The sequence below is a fragment of the Lentinus tigrinus genome (assembly GCF_003813185.1).
Source record: "Lentinus tigrinus ALCF2SS1-7 unplaced genomic scaffold L226scaffold_7, whole genome shotgun sequence".
Classification (NCBI taxonomy): Eukaryota; Fungi; Basidiomycota; class Agaricomycetes; order Polyporales; family Polyporaceae; genus Lentinus; species Lentinus tigrinus.
Genome location: NW_027137916.1, coordinates 210,196 through 223,278, shown reverse-complemented (window position 1 = coordinate 223,278; position 13,083 = coordinate 210,196). Strand labels below are relative to the sequence as shown.

At 56.3% G+C, this 13,083-nt stretch overlaps 6 protein-coding genes across 6 annotated transcripts; 4 read left to right on the top strand and 2 right to left on the bottom strand.

Moving 5' to 3' along the window:
- Window positions 1–265: 265 nt before the first annotated feature.
- On the bottom strand, window positions 266–1,180 carry L226DRAFT_611267 (Tautomerase/MIF). Its single transcript, XM_067686265.1, has 5 exons — window positions 876–1,180; window positions 710–820; window positions 552–655; window positions 447–479; window positions 266–391 (listed from the first exon to the last, which is right to left on the bottom strand). Exons 1-5 carry the CDS (start codon window positions 945–947, stop codon window positions 346–348), a joined length of 366 nt encoding a protein of 121 aa, XP_067537414.1. The 5' UTR covers window positions 948–1,180; the 3' UTR covers window positions 266–345.
- A 1,494-nt stretch (window positions 1,181–2,674) lies between these two features.
- On the top strand, window positions 2,675–3,208 carry L226DRAFT_352433 (uncharacterized protein). Its single transcript, XM_067674153.1, has one exon. The coding sequence runs from the start codon at window positions 2,800–2,802 to the stop codon at window positions 3,070–3,072; it is 273 nt and encodes a 90-aa protein (XP_067537413.1). The 5' UTR covers window positions 2,675–2,799; the 3' UTR covers window positions 3,073–3,208.
- A 2,918-nt stretch (window positions 3,209–6,126) lies between these two features.
- On the bottom strand, window positions 6,127–6,803 carry L226DRAFT_611265 (uncharacterized protein; the record flags this gene model as incomplete). The annotated part of the gene is made up of 4 exons (XM_067686264.1): window positions 6,127–6,375; window positions 6,500–6,555; window positions 6,655–6,709; window positions 6,765–6,803. 4 exons carry the CDS (start codon window positions 6,798–6,800, stop codon window positions 6,145–6,147), a joined length of 378 nt encoding a protein of 125 aa, XP_067537412.1. The 3' UTR covers window positions 6,127–6,144.
- Window positions 6,804–6,988: 185 nt separating this feature from the next.
- On the top strand, window positions 6,989–7,561 carry L226DRAFT_532856 (uncharacterized protein). Its single transcript, XM_067680348.1, has 5 exons — window positions 6,989–7,115; window positions 7,172–7,194; window positions 7,250–7,302; window positions 7,360–7,383; window positions 7,447–7,561. The coding sequence occupies exons 1-5, from the start codon at window positions 7,009–7,011 to the stop codon at window positions 7,501–7,503; spliced, it is 264 nt and encodes an 87-aa protein (XP_067537411.1). The 5' UTR covers window positions 6,989–7,008; the 3' UTR covers window positions 7,504–7,561.
- A 581-nt stretch (window positions 7,562–8,142) lies between these two features.
- L226DRAFT_504746 (Aldo/keto reductase) lies at window positions 8,143–9,785 on the top strand (the record flags this gene model as incomplete). Its single annotated transcript, XM_067677999.1, has 10 exons — window positions 8,143–8,222; window positions 8,274–8,307; window positions 8,369–8,439; window positions 8,498–8,602; window positions 8,668–8,724; window positions 8,791–8,837; window positions 8,901–9,026; window positions 9,087–9,336; window positions 9,433–9,652; window positions 9,712–9,785. The coding sequence occupies exons 1-10, from the start codon at window positions 8,178–8,180 to the stop codon at window positions 9,783–9,785; spliced, it is 1,029 nt and encodes a 342-aa protein (XP_067537410.1). The 5' UTR covers window positions 8,143–8,177.
- A 460-nt stretch (window positions 9,786–10,245) lies between these two features.
- On the top strand, window positions 10,246–11,353 carry L226DRAFT_532855 (uncharacterized protein). Its single transcript, XM_067680347.1, has 4 exons — window positions 10,246–10,709; window positions 10,776–10,797; window positions 10,872–10,999; window positions 11,078–11,353. Exons 1-4 carry the CDS (start codon window positions 10,499–10,501, stop codon window positions 11,080–11,082), a joined length of 366 nt encoding a protein of 121 aa, XP_067537409.1. The 5' UTR covers window positions 10,246–10,498; the 3' UTR covers window positions 11,083–11,353.
- The last annotated feature ends 1,730 nt before the right edge of the window (window positions 11,354–13,083 follow it).

Sequence of the window (13,083 nt, the reverse complement as noted above, 5' to 3'; positions counted from 1 at the left end):
GGGGTAAGCCGCTGACTGAAACACTTGACCGTCGTTGTATCGAAGCAGTGATGCCCGCTGGAAGGCACAGACGACCGACTAGACGCAGGTATAAACGGAAGGAGCATGGTGAGGGATATAATCCATTGATCGATGTTTCGTAAACGCACCTCGACTTGATGCTTGCTCCCTCCTCCTCACGATGTACAAGGCACTCACCTCACCAAATGGTGCCATACTCTTGCCGTCGGCAGACATGCTATTGCCACATATCTCGGACGAGATCAATATATTGGCGCACTGGTACACATCGATTGATTCCTTCTTATCATACTTCACTTGCTATTTCATAGACTCCGCTCATAATCACGGTCTCCTCGGGACCAGAGACTGGATGGTGGTGCCTTGGTACCTGTATGACCACAGTTCAGTGTCACGTTCCTTCCACAGGAGAAATAGATACACACCCTATGTGCGACCTGCCAGGATCAATAAAGGTGCTGGGTAGTAGGTCAATACCGTGATCTCAATGTCGTCCTCAATAAGTGATGCAATCATGCATGTTGACGTACATATAGCCGCGGTCACCGGGAACGTTGAGCTTCTCCTTGAAGAAGGCGAAGAAAGCCTTGGAGTACTTCTCGTTCTTCTCGGGCTGGAGGTTATCCAGACTGATCTGTATGGGGATAGGTGGGAAAAGGCAGGGGTCCGACGAATCAACTGGACGTACGATGGTGAGGAGGAAGGCAGGGTCGAACGTGCCCTTGAACGTCAACGGCTTGCTGTGGTCGAGGTGGACTGAGATGTAATCCTCGGGGTTCCCCAGAGTCTCGGCGGCGAACTTCCGACATCGTTGCGCTTGAGCATGCTATCGAGAATACAAGTAACCGACACACCTTCGAGAACTCGATGCAGAACGCCTTCTCGTCTGCAACGGTCACGTTCGTCTTGAGGTCGAGGCCGGGCATGTTGGTGGTGGCAGATGGGTAAGAAAGAGAGTCAACGATGACCAAGACACCGAGCTCGAGCTATATATCGATATCCGGAATGGCCACGTAGAGTTCGATAGGACGCGAGGCACCGCTTCGACCCTTTGACCAATTTTCCGAGTGACCGACGTTGTCCCAGCTGACTGTACAGGTGGTGCTGACTACGCGTCAGTATTCCTCGCTTGGGGGCTTGTGACCGGCTTTGAAACGCGGCGGTCTCGATGGGTGTGATAATATCGGCGGCAAAGAATGTTATGAGCTCACATTCTTGCCCTCATCAGTAATTTCAGATTTCTCTGAACGCGTCTGAAACGTCGGGGAATTACTGATGTCTGCCGCCGACGAGGACTCGCCGGGGTGAGTGTCTTGCTTGCGTCCCTCAGATTTGTCATGGTTGAACGTTGACAGAGCCTACAGGGAACCAGCTCACCGTTGCGCGAAATGACTTGCATCTGGTAACTCAGGTAAGCTTCGGAAGCTTGAATGACGTTCAACAGACACGTCGGGCGCACCTCCCGGACCCCGCTCCATCGAGCAACCCCGGTCGAACTCATCTACGTCACTGCGCACGCTTCCCAGCGCACCGTGAATACATCTGTGGCTGAACCGAGATGCATGGACAGTAAGCCATTTAGCGACTTGTTCAGACCGAGGCAAACACTCACCACAACGAGCGCACACCGCAGATCGCACCGGACCCCTGGGGTCAGCGTCCTTGCTGAAGAGCAGAATGGGGGCCGGCGTCAGCACGGCAACCCGATACATAGAAGAGGCAGTGAAACACTCACCGTCGGCGGCGGCCCAAGCCTGAACTTTGAGCGCGTCAAACGTAGCTGGGAGCACGCCCACGTCTGGGTGTCAAGGCGACAACGTAGACAGAGAGCGATAAGGCGGACAGAGAACAGACAGATAGAGGGAAAGGAGGAAAGGAACGGAGAGAGGGTACAACGGGAGGCGAGTCCCAGCCTGCTGCCCTCATCCACTTCCTTCTGCCCGGGCCCGCGACTGACCAGCTATCGAGAACGACACAAGATCTGGAGACATCCCATCAGGACCCAGGGTCTGGCTCGCCATCGGAATGTTCTCGATGGAGTGTCGTTGGATTGAGAGGCGTTGATACCACGACAAACAGCTACAAAAAATAAGGTAGCTACTGTAAATGTGGTATTCACGATACAATAGACTCTGACCGCCAGCAGACCATGACGTCCGGTATGGCCACAAACACCGAGCTAAGGTGAGTCGTAGGTTCCGTTCGAAAAGGCTGGGCTCATTGTGCTACGGCGCAAGATGGCGAGCTTGCCACCGCTGTGCGAGGCTGTGAGTTAGCGCACCTCCGAGGGCACTCGAGTGCTGTGGGACTGAAGAGAGACGCAGAAGTTGCACTAGCAGGCGCTGCATTTCAGCGGGTTACTTGGCGTCCGGCGCAGCCTAGCACCTCAACTTGATAGTCTAAGCATGAACGAACAACCACCAGATCATACGCAAAAGGAACAAAAGAAAATGACAGTAGATACATAGCTGACGCGGGAATGAATACCGAAGATTGCTCGTCCAATCCAAGTCCGAGTCCTCTCCGCATAAGTACTGGGCTCTCATTGTGGGGATCGGTGATACTGTGCTACGCGTGATCGGCCTCAACCCTGGCGCAGCGAGCGCATAGCGCGAGTCCAGCGAAACAGCGACCGGCACTGCTCAAGAAGCACATGAACTTGAAGATGACTCGACAAAGGCACGCGAGGTCCTCTGTCGCATGCGCGAGGCACGATTACCGCCCAGGTCTGCAACGTGGCCTCGACTGCACTAACAGCAGCAGCGAAGGCTCCGTGGAATGCGAATGCAAGGCCGTGGCGTGGTCGAGGACATGGTCGAGAGGAGTGCTATTGGGATACTATGGGTGGTCGCGTATGGAACAGTAGAGGTCGCGATTGAAGATCTCGGTCACCGTGGTCAGACTGGTCTGGATGAGTGCAAGAATCGCAAGCGGCAAGCGGCGAGAGGCTCAGACGGGAGGAGGGTGCAGTGCCAGACCCGCGAAGTTGTGAATGTCTCGGACTTGAACTTGAGGGGGCCATTCCGGCAAATGCGAGGGCGAGGGACGTGATCGAAATGGCTGTATATGGTGATGGTCACATAGGAATACCAGGGAGAGTAGAGGTCACGATCGGAAGTGGGAGATCCTCGGTGGCAGAGATATCGACGAGCGAAAGGAATTGCGAGACTCGCACGGAAGAGGCGCGTATGCACACCACCGCACCGGGCGGTGTAACGTGCGGACGTTTCAGACGTGGAAGAGTTGATGACAATTGGAAGGGAAGAGAACAGTCCGAATGCCAGTGAGAAGCGAGGCGATGGAAGACCAGTCAGGGCGTGGATTTATCGCGGGAGGTCATAGTCCGTGGATATTCGTTCGACGCAGCGGTTCTCTCGGCGTGACGGTATCGGCGGAAGCCACTCCCTGCCGGCCCGCGAACTCGAACGACTCGGATGCACCCACTCACTTGCAACTGTCCGACCCGTCCTAGAACTTGGATACTCGTGGTCCGGCCAGACCGTGTGCGTCCTCATGTCCTCATTCGACATCCTGTAGCGGGGAAATTAGTCTCTGATCGTGCTGAACGTGTACATTGTGGAAGCTCACCAAACATTGTAGTCCCCAATTGATATATAGGAGGAGGATCTTCCGTTTATGAAGCTTGGGCAAGCATCTCCTGGCGTGTGCGCAGAGAAGCTCTGTGTTTTCCTCGTCATCTGGCCATACACGGAGGACGACCTCCCGAAGATCGCCGAATCGCTCACATGAAAGGATGCCATCGATTTCCTTAAGGGTGTCATGGTCGAAGCGCAAGAAGGCGGCGTCGTTGTGCCCTCTGGATTGAAGTCTATCGGTATAGACATCGTTGAACGTGATAGATTGTATCATGTTTGGCAAGACGCCTTGCAGGACCGAAGCCAAGTCTTCCCAATTGCCCTTGTAGTAGCCAAGGTTGCAAGACAAGCATTTGAGAGCAATGAACCCCGATAGAGGTAAATTGTCTGGGCATATGGTACAAGAAGCATCAGCAATGATTAGTACGCGGTTGACAAGACCATAATCGTACATACCAGTCATATTTACATGAAGATCTGTGATGGATGGCCCAACGCGACCCATGAAAGCGTCCACAGATTCCCGCAATGACCCAGCGGAAGGCAAGTCGGAGAAGCGACAGTCCAATACTCTGACGGGCGATCCATGTAGCGCTGCTGTAATCCACCTGAGGAACACGGCCGCACATTGCGGTGGCAGATACCGGATGCGAAGTTCACGTAACTCTGGCCAATATGTGCGGGGGCGGGCCATCGTCTGCAGGTGCAGTTCATGTGAGACCATGGGCCATGTGAGCTGCTGGATGTCGAGGGTGGAGAGCGGTGGTAGTGCAGTGAGCAGACGTCGCACATCGTGGAAGGATGCGAATTCACAATTCAAGAACGTCAGGGTCGTGATGGTGCGGAACTGTGACAACAGCAGGGGCCACTTGACGGAAGGTCGCTGGTGAGTGAAATCCATACCGTCGACGAATAATGTACGCAACCCCGGGAGCTTTCCTGCGAACTCGACGAAGAATAGACGAGCTGCCTTGCTGGATTGATACGGCCCCGGCAAAGTTTCGAGGTAAAGGGTGTTCACGGAGGCGAGACACGGGCTCATGATCTCCGAATGTAGAACCCTCTCTACGAGGAGGTCGTAGGTACGCTCACCTCACCCCTAGCAAAGTCTTCGGCACAGCGTCCGACTCGGACGTCAAGCAGTACGTTACCTTCCCTCCGGCGGATGGGAGGAGCAACTCCGCCTGCGACCCCAGATCCGAACATCCTGCGCGCACACGCGATGTTCACGAGGGTCTTGCACTTGAGCGGGATGGACTTCGCGTTAGATCTGACTCAATGGCGGCCCCTGCAGTTTGGCATTGAGCTGCTGGCACCGACGCCGTCGAGCTCCGAGCCCGTTCGTGATGATGATGATAACGCAGAAACGCTGGTCGGAGAGCCAGGACAAGATCGATAATAATGCCCGCTCAGACTCACCACCTCCGGCTGGAGCCAGGATGCGGCTCGTAGATGCATTTATTGCGCGGATCCGCCGTTGGCGTCACGGGCGCAAGGTGTACTAGTTACCGCACTGTGTGATACAGTACAGTATGTATTCGGACCCATAGCTGAGCCTGTTAGCGATTGTGCGCGCTGTGCGAAACGGACTCACAATAATCACGCGTGGACTGTCACCATCCCAGTTCTGTATGAACATCATAGCGCGGAAGGCCTGGCCAGGTTTGCTTCAGGACCTCTTCATATCCCCATGTCACTCGGATAGACTCGCGTAGTAGCCGCCCTCCTCCGTGACCTCGAATGGGGCCCTTGCAAGTTGCGCTTCATAATCATGGGGAGATCATGCACTCTGAGCGACTTCCTCTCCGCGCTACTAGGGTTCGCGCGCAAGCACCGCGTGCCACTTGCAAGCCCGAATATTTGCCTCATGCCACGAGCTTGAACTTACTGTGGAGGAGCTGCGGAGGGTGCCTGCAATTGAAGCAGTTCCGCACGTGCATATGCATGCATATGTCGCGTCTGTCGCCGTCGCTGACAAGGACCTCCCGATACCCTCGCTCGGCAAGGATTCAACACGGCCTGAGGCCTGACCTCCCGCCGATTTCTCTACTTCCTCTGAGCGCGCGACAAGCTCAGCCCAACCGTTGCGAGTTGCGACTCGGAAGCTTGGATCTCTGTTCGTAGAGGATGTGCCTTATCGAATCTCTTGCACGACGAGCATTGAGCAGTGTCATGTACCGTCATGGGTGGTATGCGCATGCCTACACGATGTCAAGTAGTGCGTACTCGTGCAACACGACCTCTTCGTTCCCTGCTTGTCGCTCCGCTGGGCAAGGGGGTCTGGAGAATTCTGAGTGTCGCTGCTGCAACAGCAAGCGTTTGAATCAACGTCATGACCTGCTGCTTGCGCTGGACGGCGCGGCGGGATTGCCATATGCTTAGTGCATCGTGTCCTGATTCCAACAGCTTACTGGAGACTTGAACGCACGCAATCACACCCCGATGAGATTTGAACCACAGGCTGCCATCGGCTCCTCTAGCAAACATTTTCTGTCCTACTCTCGACAGTAACCGACGCTCCAAGGATCTAGTGGTGAGCCTCGGCCTTGGGCTCGTCCGCCTCGAGGAAGGCGAGGAACTGCTCCGCGCCAGTCGGGCCGGCCTCCTCGCCTTCCGCGGCGGGCTTCGCGGCAGCGGCGAACGTCGGCTCGGTGGCATCCCAGGCGGAGAGCTCGCTCGCGAGGTCGGGGAGCGTGGGCGCTTGGGGTGCGGGGGGAAGAGCGTAGGCCTTGACGACGCCGACGTGTGCGTCCTTAGCCTAATGCGAGGGGAGGTGCATCAGCATGGATGGTACTTGTAGAGCAACAAAGAGAGCGGCAGGGGTGCGGGTGTTGTGTGCGTGGTGTCGCAAGACTGGGGAGGTCACGGAAAGCGGAACTTACCGGAGCAGGAGCCTTGTACGACTTCAGCTGCTGGATGTAGAGATCCTGGATGAGGTCTTCATTTTTTCAAGGACGTCCAGCACGATGAGAGGGGAAGAGTGCGAATAGTTTTGCGTCAGTGCATGCCACGGTGCCAGCCTGCGGGGCGTACACACCTTTGCGCGCGACAGCGGAGGTCGAGAACGCGCACTGGCGCGAAACCGCACGAGCCTATGGGGTTGTCAGAACTGTGCTCGACGTCGCGAACAGCGAGCAAAAGACGTACGGCGACGGAGGCCTGCCTGAGGACAGCGGAGGACATGGTCGATGCGGAAGAGGAATGGTCGTGACGTGACGGAACGCCCCGCGTGACATGGCCTCGGTGAGTCTCGGTACGGCGGCGCCGGGTAGACGCGACTCCCCGCGGGCGCCTCCAGAGCTGGCCAGCCCGCACGGCGTCGCGTATAACTCTCCTCTCCAATTCACATCCCACCACCTCCTACGAACCCCCACTCACCACGAAAGACACGATGCTCGCGAGATTCGTTGCCCGTGCTACCGCCCGTTCTGCTGCTCGTGCGCCCCGTGCGGCGGTGACCCCCGTCGCGGCGCGCTCCTACACCGAGAACGCATTCAAGTGAGTGATTCGCCTCGCATACGACGACGCGTGCGGCATGCTGACGGCTTGAGCAGCAAGAAGGAGAAGGCACACGAAGGTCAGCGATGGCAGTCACGACGCCGAGGAGCATGCCAGCTGAACGCATCCCACAGACCAGTATGCTCGCCAGCACGAGAAGGAGCAGATCGAGAAGTTGAGGAAGCAGGTGCGTCTCGGTCCTTTCCTCCATGCCCACATACGACTCATCCGGCCATGCCACTAGATTGCGCAGAAGAAGGCTGAGCTCGTGCGTGTCGTCTTGATCTGACTTTGGGGCAAGATTCTGACATTTCCGCTTGCATTCCTACAGGAGCAGCTCCAGAAGGAGCACGACGAGCTCCACAAGGCCGCTCCCGAGCAGAAGTAAACAGTACTAGCTTGCACGGAGAGATGATGGTCTGCGCTTTCCCTATGGACAGCTTCGGGTGAGTGTATGCGCACCGTCGTGCTTGGCCTCCTCACCCACCGCCCTACGTCATCCACAGCAATTGTTGCACCTGCGCTCTGTGTACTACCAGCTTTGCCATAATGCATCATCAACGTCTTTGAGAGTCTGACCTCTCACGTTCTGACTGTCCTCGGCATCGTTGCGAACAGGGTAGCTGTTTGCACTCCGTACCAGGTCAGTAACGTTTCTGCCGAATGGACCTATACACGGCGAACTGTGCCCGACGGGGCCAAAAGGTCATTGAAAAGCTGCGTTTGACTGGCATGTTACGGATTGTTTTTGCCCTGTACCGGGGGGAGAACGTTCTGCTCTGTTCGCAGTGTCGAACAGCGAGCACAACCCAATATTTTGACCACGTGACATGACGCATATCTTTTCTGGAGATCACAGGGAACATACTTACCCGCGGTGTCCTTGTCTATTCTCCGGTCGGTACATACCCACTCGTCTTCCGTGAGGGTACCCAGATGTATAATCATCGTGGAATGAGGCGTTATCGTCAGGTTGCACACTGGTATAAAAGAGAGAGATCCTATGGCCGTATGGTCTATCTTGTATCTTAGCTCCCACCATTCCCGATACACTAAGGCGATATGGCATCCGAAAACAAGCAGAAATCCGCCCTCAACGTTGTCATGGTGCGAGTTGCCGTAGCCCATGTCGCATACAGCCAGCCTGACAATTTTCAGGGTGCCATGACCTTCGGGGAACAGGGCAAGGAAGGTTAGGGATGTCCCCTCGTCAGAAGAAACTATGATTGAGCAACACGACTCGCGAACGACAGGTGCCCGCGTGTACGAACTCAAGGATGTCGAGGCTATCCTCGACATTTTCCAGGCGCATGGTCATTACGAGGTGCGTCGCTAGCTGCATGCGCCCAACCAGAGACCTTCATGTGATGCGTCTCGGACAGATCGATACCGCACGAGTGTACTGCGGCGGTACCAGCGAGGAGTACCTGGGCAAGGTCAACTGGAAGAAGCGCGGACTCGTCATGGACACCAAGCTCTACCCCACTGTATGCGTCACCCTCGTCTCAATGCATCTACTTGCTCTCGACAACTGACTACCGCTGGGAACTAGGCAGCGGCAGGCTCCCGTGCCGTAGGGGCTCCCAGTCTGATTTCACATTCCCCTGAGGTTAGTTTTCCGTAGCACATAGAGTTCAGTAACTGACGTACTGATGCCGTCTATATCCTATGCTAGGACCTGCGCAAATATCTGGACATATCGCTAAAGGCGCTGCAGACCGAGTACGTGATCGCTTCCTCAAGTCAAAGTCTCCGATCTGACATCCCAATCCGTTCGGGATATAGCTCCATCGACATGTGGTACTTGCACGGGCCTGACCGCGGCACGCCCTATGAGGTGACCCTAAAGGCAGTTAACGATCTCTACAAGGAGGGCAAGTTCAAGCGTTTCGGCATCTCGAACTACATGTCGTGTGTAATCTTTCCCGTTCTCCTCTACCCACCCGCCACTAAAGCCGGTGCACGATCCAGATGGGAAGTCGCGGAGATCGTCGGCATCTGCAGGGCGAACGGGTATATCCAGCCGACGGCGTACCAGGGCATCTACAACGCGATCCACCGCAAGGTCGAGCCCGAGCTTTTCCCGTGCCTGCGCAAGTTTGGCATTGCGTTCTACGAGTTCAACCCGCTCGGCGGTGGGTTCTTCACGGGACGCTACCGCTCGCTGCAGGATGAGGTCGAGCCCGGCTCGCGCTTCGACCCGAACAAGGGCGTGGGAAAGGTACGTGTTGGATCCTCTCTCCTCTATCGCGTCTACCCCCTCCCCCTCCCCCCTCCTCGTTATGCCCATGCAGCTCACTCAAACATCTCGTTCCAGCTCTACCGCGTACGCTACTGGAATGAGCCCTACTTCCACGCGCTGTCGAAGATCGAGGCCGTCGGGGAGAAGTACAACCTGACGCTCGCCGAGATCGCGCTTCGCTGGATCTCGCACCACAGCCTGATGAAGCGCGAGTACGGGGACGCGGTGCTGATCGGGGCGTCGAGCACGAAGCACATCGAGCAGAACTTGATCGATCTGGAGAAGGGGCCGCTGCGTGAGTCTCCTCTAAACTCGACTCAGTGGAATGGGATGCTGATGCGGCATCTTTCACAGCGGAGGAAGTCTTGAAGGTCCTGGACGAGGCGTGGCTGTCCGTGTCGGCGTACGCGACGCCGTACTTCCACTGAGCGCTGAGGAGGACGTTTGTAAGAGTAGGAATGTTGTCAAGCCATGTATTTCTGTTGCAACATAGCGCATTGTGAACTCGCCACTGCCGTGGCTTGCGCTGGAACAACATCATTATTCGCCGCCTTTCCGCCCTCCTTCGAGCGCCCGAGGCGTCCCGCCCGTCAACCACTATAGACGTCCTCGACGTGCACATCTGCTGATACTTCGGACGCGTCGTAGGCACTCCTCCATCCAGTCGGAGGGACGTGTGGAGGCGCACTACCTTGAGCCGACTTGATGGTGACGGTACTGTACTGCCATGCAACGAGCTCAGACGTCCAGCGTCGACGTATCTGACACGGCGCGTCCAAAGTACGTCGCTGTAGGCATTACCTTGTAGTCCTGTCTATCACAAAGCTGACAACCTACGCTTCAGAATGACTTCTCCGCACCTTGGCGGTGCGCGCTCGCCGTGATAGAGGCAGCGTGGATGTGGGTCGTAAGTATTATCTATCGTTCGCTTGCCTACCTGGCGACAGCGGCGGAGGCGAACGTCAAGGTCCACAGACACCATCTGGTCGACGTCGCATCGCAACGACCAGCTGTCAGCGAGAGCCATATAACCAGGCCATCCCCGTCGATGATCGCTTCCAGCGAGCCCGACCACCCAAGTACTACTACTATCTGTCCCGAAGCGATCCTTCCTGCCTCGAGCGTTGCAAGCCCATTCGCCATGTCCTACACCCGTATCCTCGCTCTCCTCGTCGTTCCGGCTCTCCTCCTGCTCCAGGCTGCCTCGGCTGCCGACTTGACCCGCCGTGGCCTCGGCAGCGGGGGCGTGTCGAGCAGCCTCACGCGTCGTCAGAACGACGGATGCCCCTCGGGCTGGGCTTCCTGCTCCGAGACGACCTGCTACCCGCTCGACGGCTCGCAGTGCTGTTCCGGTGCGTCCTTGTTCTCTGCCATCTTCAATGTTGAAGACGAAGTACTGACTTAGGGGCCCGACGTAGATGGCTCGTACTGTGAGCCTGGGTGAGTCCTGTTCCGAGGGCGTGTCCTGTCCTGTCCATGGACCAGCGCTGACTCTGCTTTGTTATGCTACGTAGGACGGTCTGCGAGGAGACTGTTACGGGGATGGGGTGCGCCGACTCCAAGCGTAACAGCGCGTTCCCTAACGGGCCCACTGGTGGTGCTGCTCTCGCGGGAGTCCTGGGCGTTGTTGCGGCGGTTATAGGTGAGAGGCCGCTCCGTTGTCGATGTTTTAGGTTCCGGGCGTATCGGATGACTGACGTTGATTTGGATGCCTGCACAGGATGAGGGAATGAAGCTTTGAAGCACTGCCCCGGTGACTTGGGGGTGTTCTTTCGCCACTTGTAGTCCAGTGTTTGATCCCCGATAGAAGCATGGTCCTTCTCAGAAGTCCAGCAGGTCAGCTGGATCGGCGTCGATTGTGTACTTCATCGCGCTTCCGAATGCACACTCAAGCTGCACTGCGCAGCCCTAACTAGATTGTTGGAATGTAATTCATCGCGGGCAACTGACGGTGGACGGTGATCGTCACGGTTTTGGTGAATGCATCCCCGAGGTTGGAACGCATGGCTAGTACAAGGCGTGGTTGCCACTGGTTCCGAGCCCCATGGTTCACTGCACCGACGACTTCGGAGGGTTTGCAAACCTCCTTGGAAGCGGATGTCCGAACAACATTCGCGGCCAATGGGCCATTGCCATGACCAGTAGTCGCCAAGCACATCTGTGTGGTTTAAGTGAACCTAATCACGGGGATGGCTGTGCTGAGCGGCCTAACCGAGATCGCCATGACTCTGAATTTGACCTGCGTCCTCAACATCCTCAACATCCTCTCCGGACAACATCGGTCTCCCCTACATCCACCACGAGAACAACACCTGACGATAAACACCGCGAAGATCCACTCACTGGGACCACGGCGTGCTCCTAACTGTGAGTGCTCCGGTGCTCTTCGGGAACCATGGGCTTGGCAGGTCACATTGCCGATCATGACCGTGCTCAATATATTGAACGCCTGCTGTAGATCTCGTTGACAACGCCTCATTGACAGGCTTCCTTGACAAGGGGGCGCAACTATTTGCTGATCCGCCTGGAGATGACTCCGACTCGCACCGCCAGCACTGAAGTCTGACACACGTCTTCGGCCCCGCACAAAGGAACCTTGTTCCTCCCAATGCCAAGCCTCTCCCGGGGTCTAGTTTGGCCCTACCATGATATACGTTGTACTAGACAACGTTGAGCGTTCAGGTACGTCTAGCTGCCAAGCGGAATATCTGGGGACTCGCTCTAACAAGGTTGGGAGGTAGAGTGCAGGTACTACTCTCCACGTGCAGGCCGTCGCACGATATCGACGAATCCTACCAAGTCGGGGGCTGATGAGCTTGGTTCCAACCTGGCCCATATCAACCAGACGTACACACTGTCGATCTCACATCATTCCCGCCGGCGCTGGGGGGCATACTGCTCATTAGTCGTCCTCAATTCTTCTAGTATAGTTTTGGGCGAGGCAAGGTGCGTACGCAAAAGGAAAACACGAGGTGATGGGACATCAGCGGTATACCAGCCGAGACTCCTGGAACCTAACCCTAGGTTCAGGCTCTAGCAGCGGACTCCAAATATCAGTCCTTTGGTCCGGCTTTGGCCTCGCTATGCTCACACTCGCAGTTGTGTATTTCGCGACCTTCTTCTGGTCTATCTTCCGCTGATTCGACATATTCACTCGAACTCGTTGCTGCTTGACTCACTGCGTGAGGAGGGTCTGTCGGGAGGTATGTCAGAGATAAACAGAGAGGACCGGAGATGACCTCGCGTGGTCTCGGGATGGATGTCCGAGGGGTCCTGGGCACCTGGGGCGGTCTGAGAGGCTGTCGGCGCACCGTTTAGAGTCGTGCGCAGGATGTGCGTCTGCGTGTACGTTGTAGCTAGATACTATTAATTATACTATAGCGAATGCAGCTTGTCTCGTGATGCCTCTGAGCAACCATTGGCGCTGGTGTCGACCGTCCCGGAGCGGCCGCGCCTGTTCGATGACTTGCTTTCGCACCGCCATACTCTACCGTCAACTCTTGGCTCGTCGCAGATGCCTCTCTGGCTAGGCTTTCTTAGTAGCATAAAATAGAATTCTTCATCTCTGTCTAGTACTTCGCGCCTTTACGCCTGAACCGACTTCTATCAACATGGCCGCCACTCTTCCTTATCATTCTTCCCTGAGGCCCCGCACCTGTGTCTTGCCCTCGCGACCTCGCGACCTCACGTCCCATCGCCTCGACACTTGTCACCCACCCAAGAGCC